This window comes from Podarcis erhardii (genome assembly GCF_964252035.2).
Source record: "Podarcis erhardii genome assembly, chromosome: 2".
Classification (NCBI taxonomy): Eukaryota; Metazoa; Chordata; class Lepidosauria; order Squamata; family Lacertidae; genus Podarcis; species Podarcis erhardii.
This window is the reverse complement of record NC_138498.1, coordinates 3,665,610-3,692,767: the sequence shown is the minus strand read 5'-3', so window position 1 is coordinate 3,692,767 and position 27,158 is coordinate 3,665,610. Positions and strand designations below refer to the sequence as shown.

Genomic DNA, 27,158 nt, shown 5'->3' with positions numbered 1-27,158 from the left:
GTGCAAAAACAGATGAAAATGCTTAAAGCCACATCCTGAAAGACTGGGTAACCAAAGCCCCTGTTTTGCAAACAAGGCAAAATCCTTCCTCAAAACTGCTGGTCAATCAGAGGCAAGCACAGAAATGGAAGCTACAGAAACAGTTCCCCCAAGCCCTTCCTTCTCTTTACTCCTTTCCCTTGAAATATGAGAATAGCATTCAAATGACTATTCCCCAGATCCTGCTAACCTTCTTAAAGTGTGGATATGTGCGTTTCATAGGGAGATCATAGAATCGTAGAGTTGGAAGGGCCCCAAGGGCCATCTAGTCCAATGAAGGGATCTCAGCTAAAGCATCCATGATAGATGGCCATCCAACCTCCGCTTAAAAATCTCCAAGGGAGGGAGTCCATTCCAGTGTTGAACAGCTCTTACTGTCAAAAAGCTTTTTCTGGTGTTTAGTCGAATCTCCTTTCTTGTAACTTGAAGCCATTGGTTCAAGTTCTACCCTCCAGAGCAGGAGAAAACAAGCTTGTTCCCTCTTCCATGCAACAGCCCTTGAGATATTTGAAGATGGCTCTCGTACCTCCTCAGTCTCCTCTTTTCCAGGCTAAACATACCCAGCTCCATCAACAGTTCCTCATAAGGCTTGGTTTCCAGATATTTGATCATCTTGATTGACCTCCTCTGCACATGTTCCAGCTTGACAACATTCTTCTTAAATTGTGGTGCCCAGAACTGGACACAAAATAAACCTAGTATTCTGCACCAACCAGCATTTAAACTGACTTTGGCTTTGCTTTTTTCCAAACAGGGCTAGGCCCCAGGATCTGTAAAGTCAACCTAAGAACATGTTTTCAGTGGCAGGACTCCCCTCCTCAAAAATGTGAATAATAAACGAGGAGAAGGCCTCTGTGTCTGCAAAGAGTGAATCTTCCTCACCATTCAGTAACAACAGCCTGCTACTTATGAAATTGGATTACGGATCAGGGAGTAAGAAGCAAGCTTAAGGACCACTTCATCGAGCTGTTTCTTGATGACCATCATCTTACAGCTCTCCCAAGCTGACAACCTGCATCAAATATGCAAACTAGGGTGGCCAGTGGCTAATACTCAAGATCCCAAAGCCAATCAGAAAAGAGGACACCACATCAACCCAGGATAACCCAACTTGTAAACATCTCCAGGCTTTTAAAACAAATTTGTAATGGTGCAAGCTGGGAGGCAAGGATATTTCATTATTCTTAATTAAAACAAATTTAAAATCATTTTGATAAGACATACAGCAAAAAGAAAAAAAGATCAGTCCATCAAAACACTCAAGTGACTGGCTGTTTCAACAATCAGATCCCACTCACCATCAAGGCACGTCTCAACAAGATATAATAATGGCCAAAGGCACTGTTGCCTAGGCTGCTCCAACACGACTTTGTAGACCCAACATTGCACCTAGGGTGCTCCCACATCAGCAGAAAGGCAAATGTCAATGTGGAATCACAGGCAAAGGGCACAGAACATTGAAGGGCACCAAAAACAGAAGCCCAAGGGAAACAAGAGTCCTGCAAAAGAAGAGCACCCAGGCAACACACGTTCTCAGATTTCCAGGTACCCTATGTCTGGGAACAAACGAAGGACAAACACCCCGCCAAGCTATATCTTAGAGGAGAGAGAGAATTACAAGCCAAACATTCACCCCAGAATGACTGTTTCTTATGAAAACCCCATCGCATTTGAAATGCCTCTGATGCAAGCAGCTTGCTGTAAGCCAGGAATAAGACTAGAAAGGTTACAAATAATATACCATTATTTATTATTACTATGTATTATTACTCTGTTGTAATAAAAATGAATTGTTACTGTTGTTGTTATTATTATTATTCATAACTGAATAATACCCTGTTCTGAAGAAGCAGTCATAATTTTTCTATAAATAAACAAAATTGTCTCTTAAAACCACTCACAGATCAATAATGTATTAAGGGTATTTTAAGGTAAGTGGAATAATCATACACACTGAATGAAGACTTTGAACATATTTCATTATTTTTACCACAGCTATATTAGTACTAGAGACACTGGGAAAATTCTCCCTAGCCAGGTTACAAATGACCCTTCAGGGCCTCAGAAAAGCCACTTCAAATGAGACACAAGCTTTACAAACTGCAAAATTCTTAATGTGTGCAGATAAAAATACAAGCCAGAGAAGAATCCCCATCTTAGCGCCCACCCAACTTTGCTGACCTCTGCGAGAGCCGCCCCCCTTCCTGTACACGCTGTGCTTGGCACACTTTCCCTTCCCATCTCTTTACATTAAGTAAAGGACAACAGGAGGAGGAACATGGTAAGAAAAAAATGAGGTTCCCTGCTTCCATCACCCTGGCTCTGGCCCCTGAGACACCATGTAACTGCATGCCAGAGACAAGAAGGTATGCAACCCTCAGGAAAACCATATCTCTCGTGATCTCTAGCGTTCCACAGCATTACTGCTTACTGCATCCAAGATCAGGGCAAGAAAGAGAGAAGAAGCGGGCAAGAAATATCCTTCCTTCCATCTGGCCATTTGTCTCCACTACTGCCACTTAAAAGGTTTAAAAAGAGGGGAGGGGGAGTGTGTTTAGGCAGCTGGAAGATGGCAGTGGATGGCTTTTCACTAACAGTGCAGAAGATGTCAGATAATCTGCAAACATCAGATAGTTCACTGATGTTTTAATTTGTAGGCAGAATCCCCTTTGGCCCATTCTAGATCAACTACTGAACAAGTCAAACTCTGGCACAGCAAAAGAGGGGGAGCATGGGATCAGGATGGTCATCAAACAACTTGGAACTAACGGAACCAAGCAAAGTTGTCATCACTGAGTTAGGGGCATGAATCTCAGGAAGAGAGGGCAGTAGCAAGAATCTTACATAATATTTGTGAGGTAGAGCTCTCCAGGGCTTGTTCCCCAATCTTTGGAAGTGGTGCAACATAGACATCAACCTCCTCAGATAATGCTGCAGAAATGAAAAAAGAAGGGGAGAGAGTAAAAATTAAAACCCCAATTTAAAATATTCTGTTTATCTTTGGACAGGAAACAATGGGCAGCACTGGAGGACAGTGTAAACCTGTTTTGTAACAAGTATATCTCCAGAGAAGGATTTCATGGAATGATGTATTCAAAATGATATATTTTGAGACAATTGTTGAAAATCATCACGTTGAGATGTCAATGCCCACATTACATTTCAACAGATACAGATTTCAAGTCTCACTCACTCTCACACATATAAACAGGTCAACTTGTAGAATAGTTCTTTTTCTTTAAAAATAAATAAATCACACACTAAAAGTAGCCACTAGCCAAATTAGATAAGTATGTATTTAATTGGCCTGCTCTTCTATCCACTGAGAAGGCCCTGTCTCATGTCACAAGACATCTGACATCAACAAGTGGGCAGGTTCAAATGGGAAAGGGTCAAAACAAATGGCAAGGGCTCTTGAAACTAAGTCCAGTGAGGAACAGTTGAAAGAAATGGGTATGTTTTAAATGGAAAACAGAATATTAAGGGGAAGTGTAAGGGGAGCTGCATACAAATCTCTGAAAGGCTGCCATGCAGAAGATGTTGCTGATTTCCACTCTGCTATTCCAGAGGGCAGGACTAGAACCAACTGGTGGAAATTACAGGGAAGCTAATTTCAGCTAAACACAAGGGGAACATAATGGTTAGAACTGTCTGCTAGTCCATCAAAAGGCACCAGGTTACCCCCAAGACTGGGAGGGGCCATTGCATGTCACGTGTGTGTGACATCATGTGAGCAGCATGCAAGCAGCGTCGTGTTGTCTGGAGAAGGTCGACCGCTCTGAAGGAGTGAGCAGCTGAAGCTGCAACACGCATGACGTCGCACGCACATGACACACCCTGGGCCCCCTTAACATTGAAGGGGGCCCACCACTTTCCAACAAAGATTGATGGGGCCAGAGACATGCCGGTCCCGTAGAGCTGAATCACCTGCTGACATAGAGGATGATGGGAAGTCCTCCAGAAGTATTAAAAAAAGAGGCTGGATAACTCTCTGTCAGCAATGTTCTAGTTACATCCCCAGTGAGCAAGGGTTTAGACTACATGATCTCTAATATCTCTTCACATTTTATCATACTATGAAATACTTTGGTCCCAGATCAAGTCCCTACCCAACACTTGCAACATAAACAAAATTAAGGCATTAAGAAGGCTGCGCTGGCATCCCTCCACTCTCCTATTCAACACAAAGTTGAACCAAAGCCATTCTGGAATTTGCTTTATGCTTGGTGGTCTTCGTTGATTAGTGTGTCTATACATAATGTGCAGCGTATTGTTTTTTAGATTTACTTTCTAAAATGTCATTTTCCCCTCCCTGTAATAAAAAAATAGCTGGAACATACATATGAAAGCAGTATTATTTAAAACCATGGGAGATTAAAAAAAAAAAAAAACTTTAAAATGGCAAGGTTTTTTTAAGGGCATGGTGGCACATGTTACAAGTTTTAAAAACCATTTAAAAATGGCAATTTTTATTTTAAAGGGCATGGTGGGAAAAGGTTTGTGCAATAATATGGGGGGAGAATTCCCCTACCAAGTTGTATTATTGGAAAACACTCCATTCCCAAAGATTCAGGAAAAAGTACTCTTTAAAATGACACCCTACAAGCTACAGTCTCAACCAACATAGACCCAAATGTAAACATAAGCATTCCACAATACTGGACTAGGGAGGAAGCTAATGTGCAAGTTAAACCCAGGAGGTAGGCAAGTGGGGTTGAATGATCAGAAGGAGACCACAGTGAGAACATCTCTGAGTGTAGAAGTAAAGCTATTTTATTCATTTCATAAAATTTATATATCACTTGACTGCAAAAAAAAAACAAACAACCCTCAAAGTGGTACCGTTAGTAAGCCCCCTCTCTAATCTTCAATTACCAGCTATGAAATGAATCACTGACCTAGTACGAATTCCTTCCTCCATTCTAAATTCACCGCACCTTTCTCAATCTCTAACAGCCTTAATGCAAGGACTTCATTTCCCTATGGTAACACAGATTTACACCACACCAACACACCCCGAAAATTACACCCAGGCTGCACTACATCCTTTCACATATATATTCTCATCTCCAACTTGGCTGTAAGAATTGGGGCCACGTTGTCTCTTGAGATTTACAATGAACTGCACTGCAGTAACTGAACAGGAACCCAAATGCAGCACAGGTCTGTATCTACAAAAGGTTCAAGAGGAGAGACCCAAAACTCTGAAAATGGTTGGGAGAGACTTGGGAAAGAGTGCTTAATGGGATGCGGGGGTGGTTCTTCATTATGCATCTTTCATTATAGATGAAGGTCTTTTTTACTGTTGTTAAAAAGGTAGTATTGCATTAAAAAAAACCCAGCATACAAAACCTATATTAAGATAATAAGCAAGGGAAGGACAGCAAGCCACCAGGAAGGGACCATCTGTTAAACCCCAAATCTTTTGGGTTTCAGGGATAGGAAAATACTGGTCATTTAACATAATAAAGAGATTTAATGGCAGGGAGAGGAAAGGTAAGTGGACATTTACATCTTCTCCCCTACCTAACTTTTTATTTCTAAAACACAAATAAAAAGAGAGCACTCACAGTAACCGTAGCTCAGACATAAACAATGGGCCCACTGTGCTCGCAAGAGATACTTGCAGATTAGAACTAATCATTAGTCTCCTATACTGCAGGCCAGCTCAGTTCCAGAGTGGAGACAGAGTGGAGAAAGAAAGTTGCAGTTAAGTAATCGAGACAGTGTCTGCTGTGAATTCTGAAAAAATTAATGTATCATTGAGGGATGCTATCTTTTCTCTATGTGATGTGAAAAACAAAACAAAGCTATTCCATACTGCATGAAAATCTTCACATGATTTTGTAATTCCAATTATCCTCAGCTGATTGGATGTTTCACAGCTATAGCCATATCCCAACGCAAATTCTAGTCTAAATCGAGTACAGCTGTCCATCAAGGTGCCACAGATAGCCTCACAACAACAACAAACAAGTGGGTCCTGAGATTTTATGTCTAAATTCAATTCCTCAGACTGGTTAACAAAAGAAGCTGTGGGACAAAATTAATAGGTTCCTTAACCATTTTTCTGATGCCACGCACAATTTCACCAGGGTCCTAAATCTCCATCACACTTGAAGAGCATTTTCTTTAACATAAAGTGAGATTGAATAGAAACAAAAAATGGGGGGTGATTTTAATTTGTGCTGCTGAGAGCCTTCAAGGTCTTGTCCAGTGTTTCCCAAAGTGGGCAATACTGTCCAGGGGGGTGCTGGAACGATCCAGGGGGGCAATACGGTGGTACATCGAGTTACAAACGCCTCAGGCTACAAACGCTTCAGGTTACAAACTCCACTAACCTGGAACAGTTACCTCAAGTTGAGAACTTTGCCCCAGGATGAGAATGGAAATCGTGTGCCGGCAGTGCAACGGCAGCAAGAGGCCCCATTAGTAAAAGCACGCCTCTAGTTAAGAACAGTTTCAGGTTAAGAACAGACCTCAGGAACGAATTAAGTTCGTAACTAGAGGTGCCACTGTAGTAGCCTTGGGTGCAGTTGGGGGCACTGAATAAAAATCAGGGGGCAGTGGAAGCATAAAGAAAGAAGAGAAGAGAATTAAAACAACAACAACAACAGTTCGCACATGTTTCATCTGTTGTATAATGACGCTTACCACCAGGTTGGGCACCGTTGCAGGACAGTGACACCACCTCCCCGGTATCCGGTGGTCGTACTGGAGGCAAGGGGTTTTTTCGGGGTTGGGTGAACCCTTTCCAGGGGGAAGCTGAGTAATTCCCCCCCCCCCTGAAAAGGGGGTAGTAGGCCAAAGAAGTTTGGGAACCTCTACTCTTGTCCAACACTTTTTGATCAATGATTTGTAATATAAGGTATACAATTTCTGGATATTTTTAGGGATCTGCCCCCTCTTCCACCTAACAAAAATCCTTCTTACAAATTGATATTGTAGTGGGTCTTGAAGTTTATTGCTGTGTTACAGGGTTTACATTCATATACATTATTTCAAACATAATGTAACTAATATGGAAGCCAGGCACCTCTCCATCTTCTATTCAGTTTGCAGTTCTGGAACGGCTGTCACAGAGTCACTGAGCATTTAAGCCACATCATCTGCAGACAGCAAGTGGGCGTTCTTCACCCTCAACCTGGTAGCCTTGTACATATGGTGTTTAACATAAAGCCACTACCAGTACTAGAAAATGCAGCTCCTCTTAGTTTCTGTCGTTGACCCTGTAGCTTTAAGTGTCTCTGAAACTCTGGAGTTGCTGGGGGACCTGATAACTACACAAAACCCACACTCTATCTGTGTATTATTGGGTAATGTCAATGGCCCAAGGGAGGACTACTGGACTCTTCATCACCTCTCCTAAAACCCACAGACACCTGTTGGCACTGTGGTACATTAGGAGCCACACTGAAATATATGATCTGGAGAAGGAAAAGTTTTAAATACTTTAAAACACCAATTGGGTCCATTTCAAATCAGAGTTGCGAAACTGGTGGCCCTCCAGAACCTGCTGGATGACAACTCTCATTATTCCTGGCTGGAGCTGATGGGAGTTGGAGTCGAACAACATTTGGAAGACCAGGCGTCCCCCATCCCTAAATTTATAGCACAGTTTTTAAAAGGAAGCAAACGTGTTTGCTAACGTTATCAAGATGCATTTGTCATTACAACCTCCAGTACTGTGACATTCCAGACAGAGCACGGTAAGTATTCAGTAAACCCCTGTAACTCAGTTCCCACATTCTAACAACTGGCTCTTTCTGAAGCACCATCAGAAGCCTGCCTGGAGGCAACAACCTGGATTGCTGCTTCTACGGTGCAATCCTGGGGGAAGACAAGGACCAAGATAAAATGTTTAAGACCTTTTAGATTCCAGTCAGCATAATCAATTAACTTGGCAGAAATAGACTGTGGCTCTGCTTCACATGTCATCAGTCCAAACCACTCAGCTTCATACACTATAATACCCTGTGAAGTGACAGGGAACTGTGTTCTCACTGGAGCCCAGCTGTCAATTAATGAGGAAGACCAGTTGCTGGCTAGACTGAACCATTTGACCTGAAGTTAAGACCACCAAACTGATGCTGCCCTAGCGGGCAAAGCTGTTTCAACATTTCTGAGTGTGGTATGAATTCAGGTACAAGAGAACAGAGCTAAAGTTGCAAGTGACTCTGACGAGACTTTGCCCCTCCTTGTTCCTACCCATCACACAGCTACCTCATTAATCAGTGAGGAGTGGAAGCACAGGGTCCTCAGATATATTTCTGCTTCTGGGAGGAAACAGGAAATTGGTGGTTGGAGCAATTTACTGAGGGTGGTGAGAAGGACACGGGGTTTAAATTGGTCTCGCTATGTCAATGGAACTTACTACTGGGTAAACATGCATAGGTTTACCAAGCACTGGGTCTAGATCAGTGGTGGTGAACCTGTGATCCCCCAGTAGTTGTTGATGGACTCCAACTCCCATCAACCTCAGCCAACATGGCCAATGGTCAGGGATGATGGGAGCTAGAGTCCAACCATTTCTGGAGGGCAGTCAGTTCACCACTCCTTGTTTAGAGGGTCAATTCCTATCTGTTCCAAGCATGGAGAAGCATGGGCGTGGGTTAGAGATATGAATTATTTGGTAGAAGAGCAAATCAGAACAAGGCCAAATGGGAATAAAGACCAGAGTTTGTTTGTTTGTTTTGCTCAGCCAATCAGGTGAGCCCCTATTACCGAGTTTCAATAGGCCCCACAATGGCAGGAGAGATCTCCTAAAATCTGTTTTTTGGCTCTGTCATTCCAGCAGGTGAAACAGAGAGAAAGAGAAGCAGAGAGACCAGAGGTGTCTTTCAAAAACAGGTCCTTAATAAGAAGATTCATTCCTAAAGAACAGAAATATTTAAAGGCCTATTGCATTTCAGCAAGCATCAACCTCAGGGTCAAGTGAAATCGGGTGTCTAGCTCTTTTAAGCAAATGCTGGAGGGATGCCAGTGTAGTACAATGGTTAGGTTGACAGGGCTGTGAAGCAGGAAACAAGGAAAAAACAGTAAGCTACGGTACCTTGCAGTAGATAAGATAACAAAATCTTGGGATAAGTTATCCAAAAGGCTTTCAATACTCAAAAGAATGTGGGGAGCATGCAGCCCTCTGGATGATGGTAGACTTCAACCCCACATCAACCCAGATTACTGGCCATGCTGTCTGGGGCTGACAGGGGTTGGTAGTCCCAGCAACATCTAGGGAGCCACAACTTCCCCATTCCTGCTCTAAGGCACCAAGTACAAATACAAGTTTTAGGCTCTTTCTTCAGATCCTTTCTCTAGGTCTAGGAGGTTGTTTTTCCAAGCCCAACCTTTGAAGAATTGTGGAGAAATTCTCTCTTTGAAAGAAAAAGCACATCAGCATTTTAGTCAGCAGTTATCTCACTTTAATTTGCCGCCAATGAATAATATTATCATAACACACTGGGCTTTTAGTTGCTCGTTTTTTAATGGAATAAATACTGTTCTTTTGGTACCAGCTGGAGGTTCAGCTCCTTTACTGTGATGCCCCTAACCCCATGCTTCTGTCTTATCAGCCAATTTAGTGACACTCACAAAGAAGGTGCAACTATAGATGCAGTTATCTGTACTCCTCTGCAAAGCTGAGAAAATATTTATTTTCCACTCCAATCAAAGAGCTCAAGGCAAGTCATAATAAAGGCTTTCTTTGAGCCAAGGCTTGACTGGCATTAACACTGGAACTGATTTTCATGCTGGCTCAGCTCTGGAGCAAGAGCGAAGTGATGGAGAACAGAATAGCCTCTGAGCATCTTGAAAGTTCATTGAACTTCTCCTCAGTACCAAGTAACCACTAGAGCTCATCCACCTCAACAACAGCAACTGGGGCAAAGTTTGCCCACCTTCCCATTGTATTTATTTATTACACTAGCAATTTACAAAATAAAAACATTATATTTAAAAACAGCATTAAAAATAAAATTTTATTTAAAGGTGTAAAAACTGAAACTGCAACCAGTGTCAGTTAAAAGCAGAGCACCCATATTCTAAGGCCCATTTAAAAATAGACAGGGAGAGAGCCATGCAAAACATCACAAGTAAGAGATTTCTAGAAGGCTGGAGCCACTACAGAACCAACACCATTACTTGCCCAGCTCTTGTAAGATCAACTAGAAGGCCTATATAACCAAACCATGGCCAAATGCATGTAATTCACAGGGCTTTCAGCAACTCCCTTAGCTAAGAGGTAGTGTGGAAATTCAGATATGCTGTGTGTTGGTTTTAGAATCACAGAGGAAAGTTCGGGTTTCAAATCCCTGCTGGGTCATGAAGCTCACTAGTGGCCTTGGGTAAGCCATTATCTCTCAACCTAGCCTATCTAACGAAACTGACAGCAGCATTGGATTAAAAGAGATAAGTGTGTATTGCAACCAGTGCTTTAAGTTAGTGCTCAAGTAGACAGAGACCTCTTTAATGCAGGAGCCAATCAACTGACTGAAGGGGATTCGGTGGGGTTGTATTAAGTAGGACAGGATCTGTTAAAGAGGATGAGGTGTTAGAAAGGGTGTGCTTCTGAGTTAACCTGGGAGAACTGCCGAAAACCTTGAAGAGTTGCTGCCACTCAGATTAATAGGCAATACGGGGCTAGATCATAGAATCATAGAATTTTAGAGTTGGAAGGTATCCCCAGTGGTCATCTAAGTCCAATCTTCTGAAATGCAGGAATCACAGGTGGACAGTAGCTTGATGAGCTGCTTCCTACAACAGAACACCATGTGCCCAAACTAACCTGAGCCCTTTAGAAAAGGCTGGGCTACTGAACATACTCTTATAAACTAACCCACAATGAAGCTGCAATGGCATCACATTGATCTGTCCTGATCTGGCAACCCCATAATCATATAATTTTTGCTCTTTTTTTTTAAGGGAGATCTATTTCTAGGTCACAACAACAACAACAGAGCTATGCTCTGACTCCTCAGACTTTTATCGGACAGGGCTGTGGGCTCTTTACAGCAGTAATAGGAAGCAGCATTTATAGTACCAGCAGTTAAAAGCAAACCCACACAACATACTTTTACTGCACCAGCCTCCCATTATTTATGGCTCACAGTCCAGACGCAGATTAAAACTTCCTCCAGGGACGTGCCTGCATCATGCAATAAAGCAATTTCAACATTGTGGATTAATAGGCAATTCATCTCTCAGCAGCTGAGTCACTGGGCAGGGCTCGAGGATGCAGTCAGAGAGCTGGTGCTGGCCCTTGGGAGCAAAGTGATTAATCAGAGGTTGGAGAGACAGAGAACCTGGATCAGCCCTACTGTGAGGGCTGATTAAAGAGCCAATGGCTAGAGACCAAGCCCATTACCAGAAGAGCCAGAGAGTCCAATCCCCTTGCTATTTGGGAAAGGGGAGAGGGTTCAGGTGGAGTTATAAAGCCCCTGGAAAGAACAGAGAACCTTTGAAGAATGCAGCACACAGACAGAAATGCCACTTAAGGGGAAGGCAACTCTTGCCAATCTGTTTTCCATAAACATGTACACTAACAAAGGATGCCCCCAAAGGAGATACATGTTACCAAAATGTCCATCTCAAGAAAGAAAATGGCTTTGGCTGGGCAGCTGCCTTGGCTTTTTCCAGCAGCTCCATCCAGGTATGGGTAGCGGTACTAATAGGGCCATCTCCTGCTTCAAAACAACCTTGCAATCTCTATCCACCACCCAGCACCATTCATTCTATTCACACATCTCTCCAAGCTGTTTTTCAAGTTGCTGACCCTTTTAGGGCAGCAGCTTCCCTATGCAGTACATCATGTGTCTCTTGAAGGTTGATGTGGCTCTCCTCAGCAGAGCTAAAAAGCTGTTACAGGATTCTGTACAAATAAAAAGGGTGGGAGAGAGAAATGGATCTTCCCTCCTCCTCCTCCTCTTGTCTCAAAATCCTGTTACCCACAAATGGATAAAGCATAAGGCACAGAACACCTGCTCCAGGAGACCACGGCAGTGCCTGGGAATGGTGCTTCCAGACAACAGCCATGTAAGTGAGAATGGCGGAAAGCCCCAATTCAAAGGTACTGGCACAATATTCTGTCCACAAAAGCCTTCCATAGATATACCAACAGTCACCCAACAGGACATGTGACCTACCCCAGAGCACTTGCAGTATTTGCATGGAACAAGGGAGAACTTTCCATCTACTCCTCACCCAACAACTGTAGCTCCCACCCATCAAGGTTGTGGCTGCAGCTGCTGCTTCGTAGCTGCAGGAGAAGTTCACTGGGGATCTCTCACACACACCATTCTCCACTGGTCTATGTGTGTGCTCTCCCAGCACTTTAGAGAGGAAGCACACAGTAAATTAATTAAAGGGGACAGGGAGGAAAATGTGTAGGAGTCAGCAGTGTGTCATTGGGGGGGGGGGGGATATGGAGGGAACAATCCGAAAGAGGCGCCTCCCATAACCACAAGCCCCTCTGCTCACATTCTGTTGCAACAGCACTCTGGAACGGGGCGGCAAAGAGAACTGCATTTTCTGATTTGCAGAGGTTGCTTGCAAAATAATGATTTGACAGCAAATGTAAGTCTGAATCTCCAGGAATAAGACTCTGCAAGAACAGCACATTCCAAACATTTCCCCATCTGGAAATCCCACATGTATAAGACCAGATTGTGTACAGCAGGAGTAGAGAATCTCAGGCGCAGGGGCTGAAGACAGCCTTTTAACACTCTCTGTCCAGCCCTCCGGACTCTCCTAGGCTAAAGCCACCCCACTGCCACACCCCCTGCCAGTTTTGCTCTCTGCTTTTTTGAGTGGTTTTGCCTGGCTACAATGTGTTTTCAAACTGTGATCATGCTTTTTGCATGTCTGGGTGGTAGATGGGAGAGATGTAAGTGGGTGTGGGCATGTAGAAACCTCTTGATTTTTGTGCAGCTGAATTATAGCCTACTGTAAGGTAAGAGTCATATTCATTGCTCCACCCACTTGTGCCTCTGGCCACACACATATTTTTTTTCCTCTCACCACATCCACCTCTGGCTTGCCGGCCCCAGAAGATTGCCTGTAGCAGAATGCAGTCTTCAAGCTGAAAATGGGTTTCCCACCCATGGGTCTACTAACACAGCAATAGCTTCCAGGAGACATGAAACATTACTTCTTTCTGCAAGCTAAGAAAGAGAAGGAGCTCGGAGGCTTGTAAAAATGATGCAGAATGCCATCAATGTTTTACACCCCGTAGGAACGTCTCCAGTTATCTACCCTCCCCCCCCCCTTTCTACAAGCAAGCGGAAGAACTCCTGCTGCTGAAAGGTACAATGGGATAAACTGAAATTGCCAGTGAAATACCCACCAAAAATGTTAAATATAGGCCTGCTGTAACTCTCATTTCAAATAAAGCAGCTTTTTCTCCCCTGCTCAACATCTGGCAGGAAAATTGACTTAGCAGCTGGGTGAAATAAGACTATATGGCTCAAGCTGGGATAGCATGTGCACCCAGAATGGGGCATGAGTTGGATAAAATCCCACAGAACCAAGTATGCTATGTTGTACTCAAGTGTGGATCCACCAAAATTAAAGGGCGTGACTAATGTAGGTCCATAAGATTCAAATTTGTTCATTAGTAGGGTACAACCATGGGTGTAGCCATGGGGGGCAACCCCCCCCAATCAAGTAAAACAATAGAAATAATCAATTAACTGACCAATCACGTCGGTTCTGCCCCCCCCCCCGAAATCCTGGCTAAGCCCATGTGTATAATCCAAAATGTTCCAATCCACCTGCTACTCTGGGGGCTTCTAACTCCAGGGAACATTGATTAGAAGATGAAGAACCAGGTTTTAATATGTTGCCTTCTGAAAATTGTATTGGAAAGGCAACCCAATAAAAAAAAACTCACCCAAGATCCCCCCAACAACTCTTAATTGCCCCCTCACACCAACACACTTCCAAAATATACAGCTGAGTTTTCAGGCCCTGCACCATCAATTCCTGTAGTACAATTTGCATACAAATATAGACATGTGAGACTCTTCAATAAATTAAAAGACTGCAATCCTACATCAAGAAACCATCAGTGATCTTAATTCTACATTCGACAGCTCTGACTCTCCAGATACAATGCAAAACAAAGGAGTCCCAAGAGGAGTAGGTGATGCTTATGATTTCAAGCTGCTAACCACCAAATCTCAAATTCCTTCACTGTGTTTGTGCTGTAATGACTCTTTGTATCAGGGGTTGAGAACTGGAGCTGGCCAGTGGGATGGATCCCTCGGTTCCCACACCCCTGGCAAGACACTTTGGCAGGTGGGGGGGGGCGATCCACCCGTCAACAATCTGACATGGGGCCATTTTTTTCCATGCTCAAAAAGAAAAGCCAAGCCTAGCAGCAGGGCTTGAAATTACTGCTAATCAGTTGATTAGCATTGATTTGAAACTCAGATTTGGGCTGGGATCAGCTGTACTACACAGAGTTCCCCAGGGGAAGTGAGCAGTGCAGTCAATACCAGTAGGCTTGAAGTTACCACCTATCAGTTAATAGGCACAAACTTCAAGTCCTGCTTTCTGCAGCGGCTTGCTATGCTATGGGAAACTCCCCAGCACAGTCAATCCCAGTGGGCTTGCTCACACCACCTATTAGCTGAACCAGTAGGAACATACTTTAAAGCTTTCAGCTGTACTTTAGCAGCTAGATGGACTGAGATAGCAAAGTGGCTAGAGCATGAGACTCGTCATCTCAGGGTCTTGGGTTCGCGCCCCATGTCGGGCAAAAGATCCCTGCGTTGTAGGGGAGGTTGGACTTGGTGACTCTCATGGTTCCTTCCAACTCTACAATTCTATTATTATCTCTACTTGCCTCATATGACATCAGGTGTAGGGCAGGTGGGCATGGTATGGGGAAAACAGCCTCGTGGATCAAATAGGAACACTGCACAGGGCCTAATTAAGCCCATGCTCAGTTGATATCCCAATGCAATGGTGATACAACACTATTGTATGGGGACTGAGAATGAAATGGTATGATCCTCAGAACAGAGGATGTGAATCTCCAAAGGAGGAATTCAGTGTCATACAATACCTATCATTCCATCAGGGTGAACATTTTGGTTTGCCAGACTCAACAATCTCATCTCTCCTCCCTCCGTGTGCTGCTCAAGGGACTCTCCCAATTCCCTTTCCAAGACAATTTCGAGCGCACAGGGGGAGAGGGAAAGTCTCACTGTGTAAGCCAAAGTTCTTGTGCAGAGCTTATGCTGTCAGGACTTATTAGCAGAATTCCACCCCAAGGCTCAAACTATGGAACACCAGCAAAGCTACCTCTCTGAACTGCTCAGTTCAAACTTAACAGTCCTGGTCAAAGAACCGTTGCTTTGCTGAATCAGGAGCACACTGCATACTCCTCTTTCCCCTCTCTTGCCTTCCTTAATACGTCCATAAAACTGTCTCAAAACCACTTTCTGTGAGGTCCAACCATAGTTTAATAGGCTGGATCAAAGGGGTCACTCAGAACATACTCTCTTGGTTTGAACATCTCAGGAAACTGTGGCTTAAGATACAATGTAGAATGGAAATAAGGTGCACAAGAGTGAAAAGGAAGAGCACAAGGACACAGATCTCTCACATCTGAACTGACACATTCACCAACTCAATCAACACATCAGCTCCAAAAGCAAGCTGCCCATCCTAGCTGCTTCAAAAGAAGACAGCATTGATAAGAAAGTACCTCGCTCCTAAAATGTTAAGGAGTCTGAGGACTACAACTCTGGGTAGGAAGTGGTACTGACTAATCACAAGTTAGAAAGAAGCTCATAAGCATCTCACATAGCCTGAGTTTTTGTTTTTTCTTTTCCCTAAATCAACACTGCTCTTTTCTTCCTTTAAAAGGTTACAGATACAGGGAGGAATGTGCAACGGAAATGTCTTTGTAATGTATCCCAAAAAGAACACTGTGCTCTACTCCCTCCATCCCCAAGAGAAAATGAATCCTGATAAAAATCATCTCCTTCGCATGCATGCAGGCATTTTCTTTCTTTCTTTCTTTCTTTCTTTCTTTCTTTCTTTCTTTCTTTCTCTTACCCACACTCACACACATGCCTTCAAACCTTCTTCCATAAAGGTTTATGTCTGCTGAAAGAGTGGACTCAAGTCTGTAGCTAAAGGACGCTACCAGAGACCAGTTAAAGTCTTTAAGCATACACTTTTGTGGATTTCTTCTAAAGTTACATATGTTTACATAAAAAATAAGTACCGTATTTTTCACCCTATAGGGCGCACTTTTTCCCCTCCCAAAATGAAGGGGAAATCTGGGTGCGTCCTATGCGGCGAATGCAGGCTTTCGCTGAAGCTTGGAGAGCGAGAGGGGTTGGTGCGCACCGACCCCTCTCGCTCTCCAGGCTTCAGGAAGACATCCGCAGCCTAGGCAGCCCTGCGGGAGTTCCCACAGAGCTGTCTAGGCTGCGGATAGTAGCCTGCTTCCCGGAACGCCGGGCGCGCTGAAAGCTTCCCACGCTGCGGATAGCAGCCTGCCGCCCGGCGGGCGTGGCACCCTGAAGCAGAGCGCCCCGCACGCCGGACAGACATCCGCAGCGTGGGGAGCACTGCAGGAGTTCCCCGCAGGGCTCCCCACGCTGCGGATAGCAGCCTGCCGCTCGGCGTGCAGGGCGCCCTGAAGCAGAGCGCCCCGCGCGCCGGGCAGACATCCGCAGCGTGGGGAGCCCTGCAGGAGTTCCCCGCAGGGCTCCCCACACTGCGGATAGCAGCCTGCCGCCTGAAGCAGAGCGCCCCGTGCGCCGGGCAGACATCCGCAGCGTGGGGAGCCCTGCAGGAGTTCCCCGCAGGGCTCCCCACGCTGCGGATAGCAGCCTGCCGCCTGAGGCAGACATCGGCCAGCCCGACAAGCTCGGGGGACAGCAGGGAGGCGCAGCGCCGTTCCTCGACCTGGTTCGGTTTCCCCGACCTGCTTTTGGGGGGGGGGAAATAAAGGGAAATTTTTTTTCCTTTATTTCCCCCCCAAAAAACTAGGTGCGTCCTATGGGACGGAGCGTCCTATGGGACGAAAAATACGGTATGTGAAAAGGAATTTGCTCTCCTAGTTCATTAATACTCATGTGAGCCAGAAATGGAGACCTAAACAGGGACCTAAAACAGACAGTGACTTGTTCAAACTGCAATCCTATACACACCAGGGGATAAGACCCATTGAACTCAGTGTGGTTCAGCTTAGCCATGCACAGGATTGCTCTGTCAGTGCTGATTCTGGTAACTGTAAGATTTCACAGTGATATCTCACAGGAATGAACAGAGGGTGATGTAAATTGCACTCAGCAGGCATTAGGGTGGGGTTTGGGAAGAAGAACGGAAACAAACAAAATCATAGCCCCAAGAATTCATACAGATATTTTCACGGTGGGACTACAAACAAGCTATTACATCCATGGTTCATATGCAAACCCTGATACCACTGTTATTTCTTCTTCTTCAGGGGTTGTCTGCTTACTTCTGAAGGTCAAGTTATAACTCTGCCTGAGGAGAAGAAAGGTTACCATTATTGATATATCCTAGTAACTCAGCAGTTGTACCAGTTTGTGGGCACATTCCCTTGCAGGAGTTACTATCAGCAATGTGATGACCTCACTGCTATCACACAGTTTATCATCAATGCCCAAGATGATTCCTCAATTTTCTCCTTCAGAGTAAGTGGGAAAGTCTTTTTAAAAAGTCAGATAGTCAGGAAGAGGATTAAGGAGACTGATGAGCTTATCATGAACAAGTTTAAAATACAACTTGACAAGGCATAAGAAGCCCTTTGAACAAGCTCTTCAGTGGAACAGAGGAAGGCATTTTAAGGACCAAGAGCCCAAAGATAAAGCTGGAAAGGTACAAATTAGAAACTAAGGCATCGTTTCTTGCAAATGAGAGGACAGGAAGTAAAGGGCAGGAATGGATTCCACATCATTTCTGCTCTTAGATCAAGATTCACTATTCTGAAAAACAACAACTCTCTTTTAGCTGATTAATATTCTAGAGCCTTTTAAATGTTTCTGTGGGAAGTGGGGATTATTGTTTTGCTGCTTTGTTTTACTTATTTACTTGTTTTTATCCTGTATTTTATTCTGTGAGCCACCCTCAGATCTTATGATGAAGGGTGGCTTACAACACATAAATCTTAATAATTAAATAAAATAAACAACCACCTGACTTTTAGAAGATATCTGACGGCAATCCTGTATCGGGGAAATTTTTAATGTCTAATGTTTTACAATTTTTTTATGTGTTGTAAGCCACCCACAGTGGCTGGGGAAACCCAGCCAGATGGGCAGGGAATAAATAATAAAATTATTATCATCATCATTATCATCATCACTATTATTTTAACAACAACAACATTTTTAAAAAACTTTGGCACCATCTGCACTATACCTTTAAAGCTGCATCTTGCCACTTTAAACAATCATAGCTTCCTCAAGGATTTCTGGGGACTGTTGCTTGCTAAGGGTAATGAAAGATACTAATTTAAATATATAATGCATATGGGGGCCTTACTGTAATAATGCAAGTAATTACCTTCTTTTTGTCTTCCAGGAACAGGATGTCAACCAGCATGGTTGCAGTGAACATGTAACAGAGATCAATGGAAGGGCCACAGCCAGCGTTAGAAACTGAGATATGAAAGCAAGGAGCTAAATGGCACCTTAATCCTAGGTTATGGGCTCTGCTATGGAGTATCTAGGTGTGCTTTTTTATAACAAGAATACAAAGCTGAAAATGAATGAACTGCAGCTAAAATCTTATGTTCATTTTTCACATGGTATAGTCCTCATCTGAAGACTGCAAAAAACAAAGCCACACTTCACCTATCCCATCCCCCTAATATTCTTATGAGGATCCCTTCTCCAGTCTTCAGAGAGTGACTGGAAGTGGGGTGGCAGGAAAAGGTCTTCCTTCCTGCTGGAAGCAGCAGTGGCAATTTCAGTCTGAAATCTTAGACTCAGTACTGCGCCCAGAGCTCAGAAACTTCTCGCATTAATGAAATTCCCTTTTGCAAAACGTGCCCAGAACAATGGGAGTTTCAAACGCTGGCCACAGCTCACTGACAGACCACATGCTTTACATGAAAAAGGCCCCAGTCTCAATCCATGGGATCTTCAGGTATGGCTGGGAAATAGAAAGCCCTGGAGAGCCACTGCCAGTCACTTGATCTTGCTGAGCTAGACAGGCCAAGGGCCTGACTTGCGATAAGAGTTAAACATTAGCAAGTGTCAAAGAAGAGTGAGCCAACGTTCCAAGTTAACTCTTTGTCAGCAAACACACAAGTTTCAGAGACTTGGCAGAGTGTTGGGCCTAATAAGCACAGCAACTCAACTCCCCTTAGGTCTTTCCCCAGGAAACAGTTGCTGAGAGTGAAAGTCCCCACCTTCCCACAGGTGTATAAGCCCCCTCTTCTCCAGGGCTTTTTCCAACCAATCGGGGACTGCGCCTGCATCTCCCTCTTGGTATCTCTTCTGGTCCTGGGAAACCATGGGGAAGGGAGCTTGTCTGAGAAGAAGGGAGAGACATCCCGGCTTCTTCACCAGCCTAACTCGTCTCTGCCTTTTGGCACCCCCCCCCCCCCCGCTTGCTTCAGTTTCTGATTCCGGACCTCTTTCTGCCACTGACTCTCTCAGCTCACTAAGCCCTTTTACCTCTTCATCTTCAGACACCTCTTCCTAGTCTTCTCCCTCTTCTCGCTGTGACCACTCATCATTGTCCCACCACCACTCCCCAGGCACTGAGTCTTCTTCCCTTGGTAGTTCCTCAGCTGGTTCCTCCCATCATTCCTCTGCGTCCAAACAATCCATGACAGCAAGAGCACGTACAACAAAATAAGCAACACCCTCCTTTAAGCCACCTAGCAGAATGGAAGTTAACACTTGTTTAACATTCTTCATGCTGGTATCCTGTAAATCAAGCTGTTGGCCTTGTGACATTTAATCCTGTTGTTGAACATGAACCATTCCTCAATATAAACCCCCACCCCTACAAGGCTGCAACAGGATCTAGTTCTGTACTGTGTGCTGTAGCAAGGCAGGAAAACTGCAACATACCAAGTCAGACTATTGATCCATCTAAGTACTGATGCCCTAGACTGGCTGGGGTTTCAGAGATACAAGAATTGAAGCTGGGACCTTCTGCTTGCAAAGCAAATGCTCTACCCCTTTCATACATATATATGTGTGAAAACTGCAAAGACGATGTCCTGTCTTGACACACTGGACTGGTGGGAAGAAGAAGAAGAGGAGGAGGAGGAGTTTGGATTTTATATCCCGCTTTATCACTACCCGAAGAAGTCTCAAAGCAGCTAACATTCTCCTTTTCCTTCTTCCCCACAACAAACACTCTGTGAGGTGAGCGAGGCTGAGAGACTTCAAAGAAGTGTGACTGGCCCAAGGTTACCCAGCAGCTGCATGTGGAGGAGCAGGGAAGAGAACCCGGTTCCCCAGATTACGAGACTACCGCTCTTAACCACTACACCACACTGGTGGGGTGGATGTTAGCAAGATTAAGGCATATAAACAAAATACAACTTATCTTCATTGTACAGATGGATCAGAATTGAAGCCGGGGGGAGGGGTGAAAAAAATTGATATGCCGTCAACCAAGCAGAATCTCTGCAGAATTCTAAAGATGTGACCATCAGTGTCTTATATTTTCTTTTAAAAATTACCAAAATGTTAGGCCCTGATTTTCATCTTCTCTGGGATGGGACTGGTAGCGTCCCTCTACGGACACGTTTTTGCTTTATATTAATTATAGTGCAGCAGAGAGACTTCATTAGCTTCATAATTCAAAGTGAAATAAAAGGTTTCAGAGGCAAAGAAAATATAGCTCAGTTAGTAGAACATGAGACTCTTAATCTCTGGGTCACGGGCTCAAGCCCAAAGTTGGGCAAAAGATTCCTGCAATGCAGGGGGTTGGACTAGATGACCCTCATAGTCCCTTTCAACTCTACAATTCTGTGATTCTCTGAATACTTCCTGAACCTTCCATTCATGAAATTGATTTGCCTCTATTATCCTCATTTTGGGACTTAACTGAGCTTCTGGACTGGCTGCAAACTACAGTTCTCATCAATTTATGACACACACAAGGTAGCAAAGGCTAAAACAAACTGCAAGAAGAAACAAGTCATATAATAATAATAATAATAATAAATTTTATTTATATCCCGCCCTCCCCAGCCGAAGCCGGGCTCAGGGCGGCTAACAACACTAAAACAATACAACATTATAAAACATTATAAAAATGAGTTAAAAACAAAATTAATGGCAACCATAAGCTAAAATCTTGAAAAGATTGCCAAAGGAGGGAGTCAGGCTGCGCCCTAACAAAAGGCCAGGTGGAACAGCTCTGTCTTGCAGGCCCTGCGGAAAGATGTCAAGTCCTGCAGGGCCCTTGTCTCTTGTGACAGAGCGTTCCACCAGGTTGGAGCCGCAGCCGAAAAAGCCCTGGCTCTGGTTGAGGCCAGCCTAACCTCTCTGTGGCTTGGGACCTTCAAGGTGTTTTTATTTGAAGACCGTAAGTTCCTCTGTGGGGCATACCAGGAGAGGCGGTCCCGTAGGTACGAGGGCCCTAGGCCGTATATGGTATTGTAAATATACTGAAGGATCCATCTTCCAAAATATGTTATTTTCTTCCCTCTACCCATGCAGAGGACAAGAAGGAGATCAAGGGAAGGGAATGCCTCCTACACCAAATGCCACCGTGGGATCACCTCCCAAAGTCCAGTTGGGAAGTGACCTGTAATTTACAAAGTGTTTGTACAACCCCCATCACATCCTAGCCAAGGTCTTTAGGCAACTAATGCAATACAGATACACTTAAAGCAATAATAATAATAATAAATCCTGCCAAACAATCATAACAGTGTTGTGGGTGGGGAGGGCACTGCTGGGCTGGGAAGTGAGGTATACTGGATTCAGCTGAGGCCTGGACCCCAAGACAGATCAGGCCTATTTGGGGGGATTCAGACCTTGGTTGAGTCAGGTTGAGACATACCCAGATTGCTACAGATCAAGATGAGCAGGCCAGATCTACCCAGGGTGGAAGGAAGGAAGGAAGGAAGGAAGGAAGGAAGGAAGGAAGGAAGGAAGGAAGGAGAGGCAGGGATGAGTGAGAAAAAGGAAAAAATGGGGCAAACTAATGGGCAGCTTCCTCTTTGCAAGAGAAAGGGGGGGATTTCCTTTCCCTCTAGGCCACGCTTACTTATCACCCTCTGAAGTGAGAAGCAGGATAAGATCCTGTCAAGCAGGAGGATCTGATCCTGCGCAGCGCTGCACCTTCACAAGCAACTTCCCTTGCACAGAGGGAAGCTGCTACCATAGGAGAACCACCACACAGGATCATATCCTCCTGTTTAACCTGTTAAGTAAAAAGATCCAATCCTGCACAGTGCCAGTTGCTGCACCTTCGCAAATGGCTTCCATTGCATTCCCTTAATTGGGAGAATTCTGATTTTATTTTTAAACCCTTTGTTACGGATATGTTAAAATAGGGTTGTTAAAAACCCTTAGCCCTGCCCTTGAATTGCTTCAGGAACAGATCAGGGACAGCACACGGTAAATTAGCACGATCCAAGGGTCACAGTTCAGGACCACAGGAAAGACTGGGTGGAGAAGGGATCCATGTACAAGCCTAATGGGAAACTAGTCCCCGCATGATAAAGTCTTGAGTGAAGGGAGCTGGTGTAACAGGAACCATGGGCATAGCCAAGGTGGGCAGCTGCCCCCCCCCCCCCGTCATCCAAATCAATAAACGTAAATACAAATCTGAGGTTTTACTTCCCCTAACAAAAGTCTGCCCCCACCCCAACAAAAATCATGGCTATGCCCATGACAGGGACCCATCCTTAAAGTCCTTTTCCCCCAAATCTTCACCGCACAGCAGGGAGAAGAAGAGAGAACTGGTAGAGAATTGTTGTGTCCAAATAGTCATATTTCCTCAATATAAAAGGATGTGAAGTCTTAACTATGAATCTGTCCTACTAGTCTGATTGGATGTCAAAAACATCTAAGAGAGCAAAAGCCCTATGCAAAAAGCTCCCAGAGGCCTCTCATATTCTCCTACATTTCACATTTTGTGGCAGCTCATCCCTTTACCCAGGCGCAGCCAACGAGAGGATCATTCTTATGCAGCAGCTGAAGCAAGAATGAGGCATTTCAGATGCAAGGACTGGTGCCTGGGATAAAACCAAGGAGCCAAAAGACTCAGTAAACAGACCCACAGTGTATAAAAGCCAAGTGTCACCCAAACTGCAAAAGTCCTGCAATAGAGAGGAAGGAGAAATTATTGTGTGTCCCAGGAGTTGCTACACAAAGCCAAGGTTTGTTGTTACTGCTGGCGCAGATCATGTCCCATCAGCTACACAAATTGCATAATAAAACTAAGCAGGTCCATCCAGACCAGTTCCACTTGTGCTGAGGAGGAACAGCTAACAGAATGACATTGCAAGGCAACAGCACTCAGCAGGTATGATTTCTTTTTTAATCTTAAAACTCCCTAAAAGGTAAAGGTAAAAGGACCCCTGACCATTAGATCTAGTCGCAAATGACTCTGGGGTTGTGGCGCTCATTTCGCTTTATTGGCCAAGGGAGCCAGCGTACAGCTTCCAGGTCATGTGGCCAGCATGACTAAGCCACTTCTGGCGAATCAGAGCAGCGCATGGGAACACCGTTTACCTTCCCGCTGGAGGGGTACCTATTTATCTACTTACACTTTGACGTGCTTTTGAACTGTTGGTTGGCAGGAGCAAGGACCGAGCAACGGAAGCTCACCCCGTCGCGGGGATTCAAACCGCCGACCTTCTGGTCGGCAAGCCCTTAGGCTCTGTGGTTTAGACCACAGCGCCACCCGTGTCCCTAAAACTACCTACCTTGACTATAATGGACATTAACACAAATCAATTTACTATGAAGAATTGTACCACTTCTAGGCATTGGCCAAACATTGCTGGCCACGTACTCTGGAGCAAATTGCCACTTGGGCTGAACACTCTGCACAGCTTTGTTCAAGGCAAACAGATGTCTGTTCCTGCTTTGTACCAAACGCTGCAGAGCCAACCTTGAAGGCAGGCCATGCTTATGTGCCTTGGTCTGAAGCAAGGGCATGTTGTTCTGGAAGACTAAGAGGTACATGTACTCCCTTGAACAAGGGCCTTTTGGAAAATTTCCACCACTACCCACATTTGCTTCCTAAGCAGTGGTGGGACTGTTCATTTGCACTCCTGTCATATATGCCATGATGCCCAAAGAGCGCCCTCACTTTACATCTTCTATTATCAAGAACAGCAACTATTTTGCTCCTTTGTGGAAACACAAGCAGGTAATTCAAGTAGAAGATACTCCATCTACAGCCACCTAAATCAAATCAAATCAAATACCTTTATTGGCATCACAGTATAAAACAGATTTAAAATCACTGGGATAATTCAAAGGACAAGGGTGAAGCTGTTGAAAGTCATAAGGTCACACTGTGATCGTGTGCACTTATATATTCTGCTTCGCCCTGTCTGTTCCCCGTAGGGATGGTTCATTAAGAACCCTTTTGGGTAAAATTGTGCAGCCACCCTATATCTAATGTTGCCAGTTTGATGTTATCAGGATGGATACTATCATTTCCTTTCTCCTTCTAACCTTATTATCAACCTGTGGGCCATGGCTATTCCTCTCCTACAAGCAAGAAATCCAAGTCAAGAGAGACAACTTGTGCATGATGACTCAGAGAAACCATGACCAAAGAATAGAGCCAACTACAAGTCGCCTTCCAATTCTCCATCCACTGGAGCATAAAAGGCAGGACTTGTAAGCTAAAGCAGTTTCCCAGTTTTCTAAATCCACCAGTCACTTGGGCACATGTAAGCTATGCCAAAGCAACAACCACAAAGCAACTTCATGGTTCTTTAAAGTGCTTGTGACAGCACACGTACGTCCTTCAAAGCAAGGTGGAAAACTGCCTTTGGTTTCACATGGGTCATGGAGAATCATACCAAAGCCGCACAAAGGCAGAGAGTTAGCTGCCACAGTGAGGAACAGAAACCAGCAAAATCCCCTTAATAGCTCTGCCACTGCAACCTCAACCTTGCCTCCTTTATCAGCTATGTGTGAAGTTATTCTTCAGGAATTTATTTAAAATGAACCAGCAGTATCTCTTGTAACTCAAATGAGCTCTGGAAGCAAAGCTGGAAGAAGCATTGAACATATTTAAACAACAGCAGCAACAGTGACCAATAAACCCCTAGTCAAGACATCTTGTGTGGTTTTCCTCTAAATAAATGCAACCTGCAAAAATTAAATAAATAAAACATGCTGGAATTTTTGCAAATTCTGGCCTTGCTAAATCTGCCACCCAGGCGGGGGGAGAAGGGACTCTAGGACTCAGAACAACTCTCCCATTTACAAACTAAATAAACCCAGACACAGCCTTTTCAAAAACTCAGCTACTGTGCTCCAGCACCACTGGCTTTTGGCAGGAGCAAAGCAGGAAAGCAAGGAAGCAGTAGGCATTTCTGATGAATAAAGCTCTCACACAGCGGTGTCTTGCATCCAGAGCAGGAGGATGAAGGCGACCAACAAACAAGCACTCTCTCGCTTGCTGGGGAAAAAACAAACCAGGAAATGCCTCTAAGGCCTGTCACTTGCAGCTTCATTTCTGAGCACAGGGACAGCCAAACTCAATGGGACAGTCAAACTACCCCTGTTAACCAGCTGCAGGGCAAGGAACCTCCTTCCTTTCCGGACACCCTTCCAAGGGCCAGATGTTGGTGGCAGGTGAGGGCAGGGACAAATGTGAGGAGAGCCACAAATGTGACCTTCACCTTTGTACAGCAGGCTAGTTTCTACACAACTCCTACCTATCCTCCATCCAGGCAAGCAAGAAGCACTGCCAGAGTTCTAGGACACATTGCAGCCATGGGGAAACACCCAAGGAGGCTGCAAAGCAGGCCTAGTGAGGTGTGTCACCTGAGGAAACGGTATACTCCTGGGGATAGTCCCAAGGTAGAGAGGCCCAGACATCCTATTTTTTGCCCACAGGCCTGAGTTTCTTCAGGAATTTCCCTAAGCTGGTTGTTGCACCTGCTATATAAGAGTTTGCAGTTGTTGCACCTGCTATATAAGAGTTTGCAGTTCAAAGCATCCCTTATAGCAGGAACATTTTAACTCACAATATCTAGGAAGTTCAACTCCAAGGATAAACCTGGAAATGCAGATAGGAAGGCAGGAAGGGCTCTCCCATTCCAAGGCAGTTGTGCAAATGGAAGAAGCTACGCAAAACTGGATCTGTTGATGTCAGTACCACAAGTCCTCAACATCAGTAAATGACAAACAGTAAAATCAATAGCCCCGACTCTTCCCCCCACCCGCCCACATGTCCCCAAAGAGCACACAGAACATCAGGCTTATACAGAGAACATCAGGCTTGCGGGTAATCTGCGATGGAAGTGGGAGACAGGAAAAACAGAGACGAGAGAGAGACAGAAAGAGAACACAATGTGGCAGTCATTCTGCTCTGCTGACCGTGACTGGCCATCCGTGCAAAATGTTTTTTTCCTACCAAAAGACTGGTCCTTGAGTCGGTTCCAAGCGTTCAGGTCTCTCCCTTTGGGCGGTGTAGGTCTAGGCTGCAGCACCCACTCTGCACGCGGGGAATTGGGAGGTTTTGCTTTGAAGGAGTCTTCTACTAAAGAAATAATAGGGTCACTTTTTCTTGTTGTGTTTTTCTTTCCTCCCCAACTCCCTTTACAAGCACCCCCCCTTCATTTAGAAAGCCTAGACTGGAATGTATATATATTCACAAATCTGCAATCTGTCAGGCATTCTGAGTGTGTTAAATATTGAAGTTATACAGAGAGTGCTATGAAAATCAGGCAGAAAGTGCACCAGGGTCAAATGATCTCTTAACAGGACAAAACTTCCTGTTTCCCATATTCCCTGCAAGCACTGGCTTGCACACAGTTTTGCCTCCACAGCCATTTCCCGTTTGCTAAAGTGGTCCATTGATCTCATCACCCTTCAGTTTTTATTTTACTGGGGATATGAAGGCGTATTACAGGGGGTGGGGAAGAAGCAGCAGCTGTACTCTCATAACTTGCAAGCTTCACTAAG

The 27,158-nt window shown here is 44.6% G+C and overlaps 1 protein-coding gene across 5 annotated transcripts in view; it reads right to left on the bottom strand.

Annotated features, from left to right (window-relative positions):
- LRP1 (LDL receptor related protein 1) overlaps positions 1–27,158 on the bottom strand; it is a 318,544-nt gene that overhangs the window by 258,616 nt on the left and 32,770 nt on the right. The window contains exons 2-3 of one of the 5 annotated variants that reach the window (XM_081851654.1): positions 26,608–26,733; positions 2,884–2,970 (exon numbers count right to left, since the gene is read on the bottom strand). The exons of 1 other annotated variant lie outside the window; for it this stretch is intronic. In XM_081851654.1, the coding sequence (XP_081707780.1) occupies positions 2,884–2,970; positions 26,608–26,733 (213 nt within the window). The remainder of the gene's footprint in view (positions 1–2,883; positions 2,971–26,607; positions 26,734–27,158) is intronic. 3 more of the 5 variants (XM_081851655.1, XM_081851656.1, XM_081851657.1) reach the window with 3 other exon arrangements.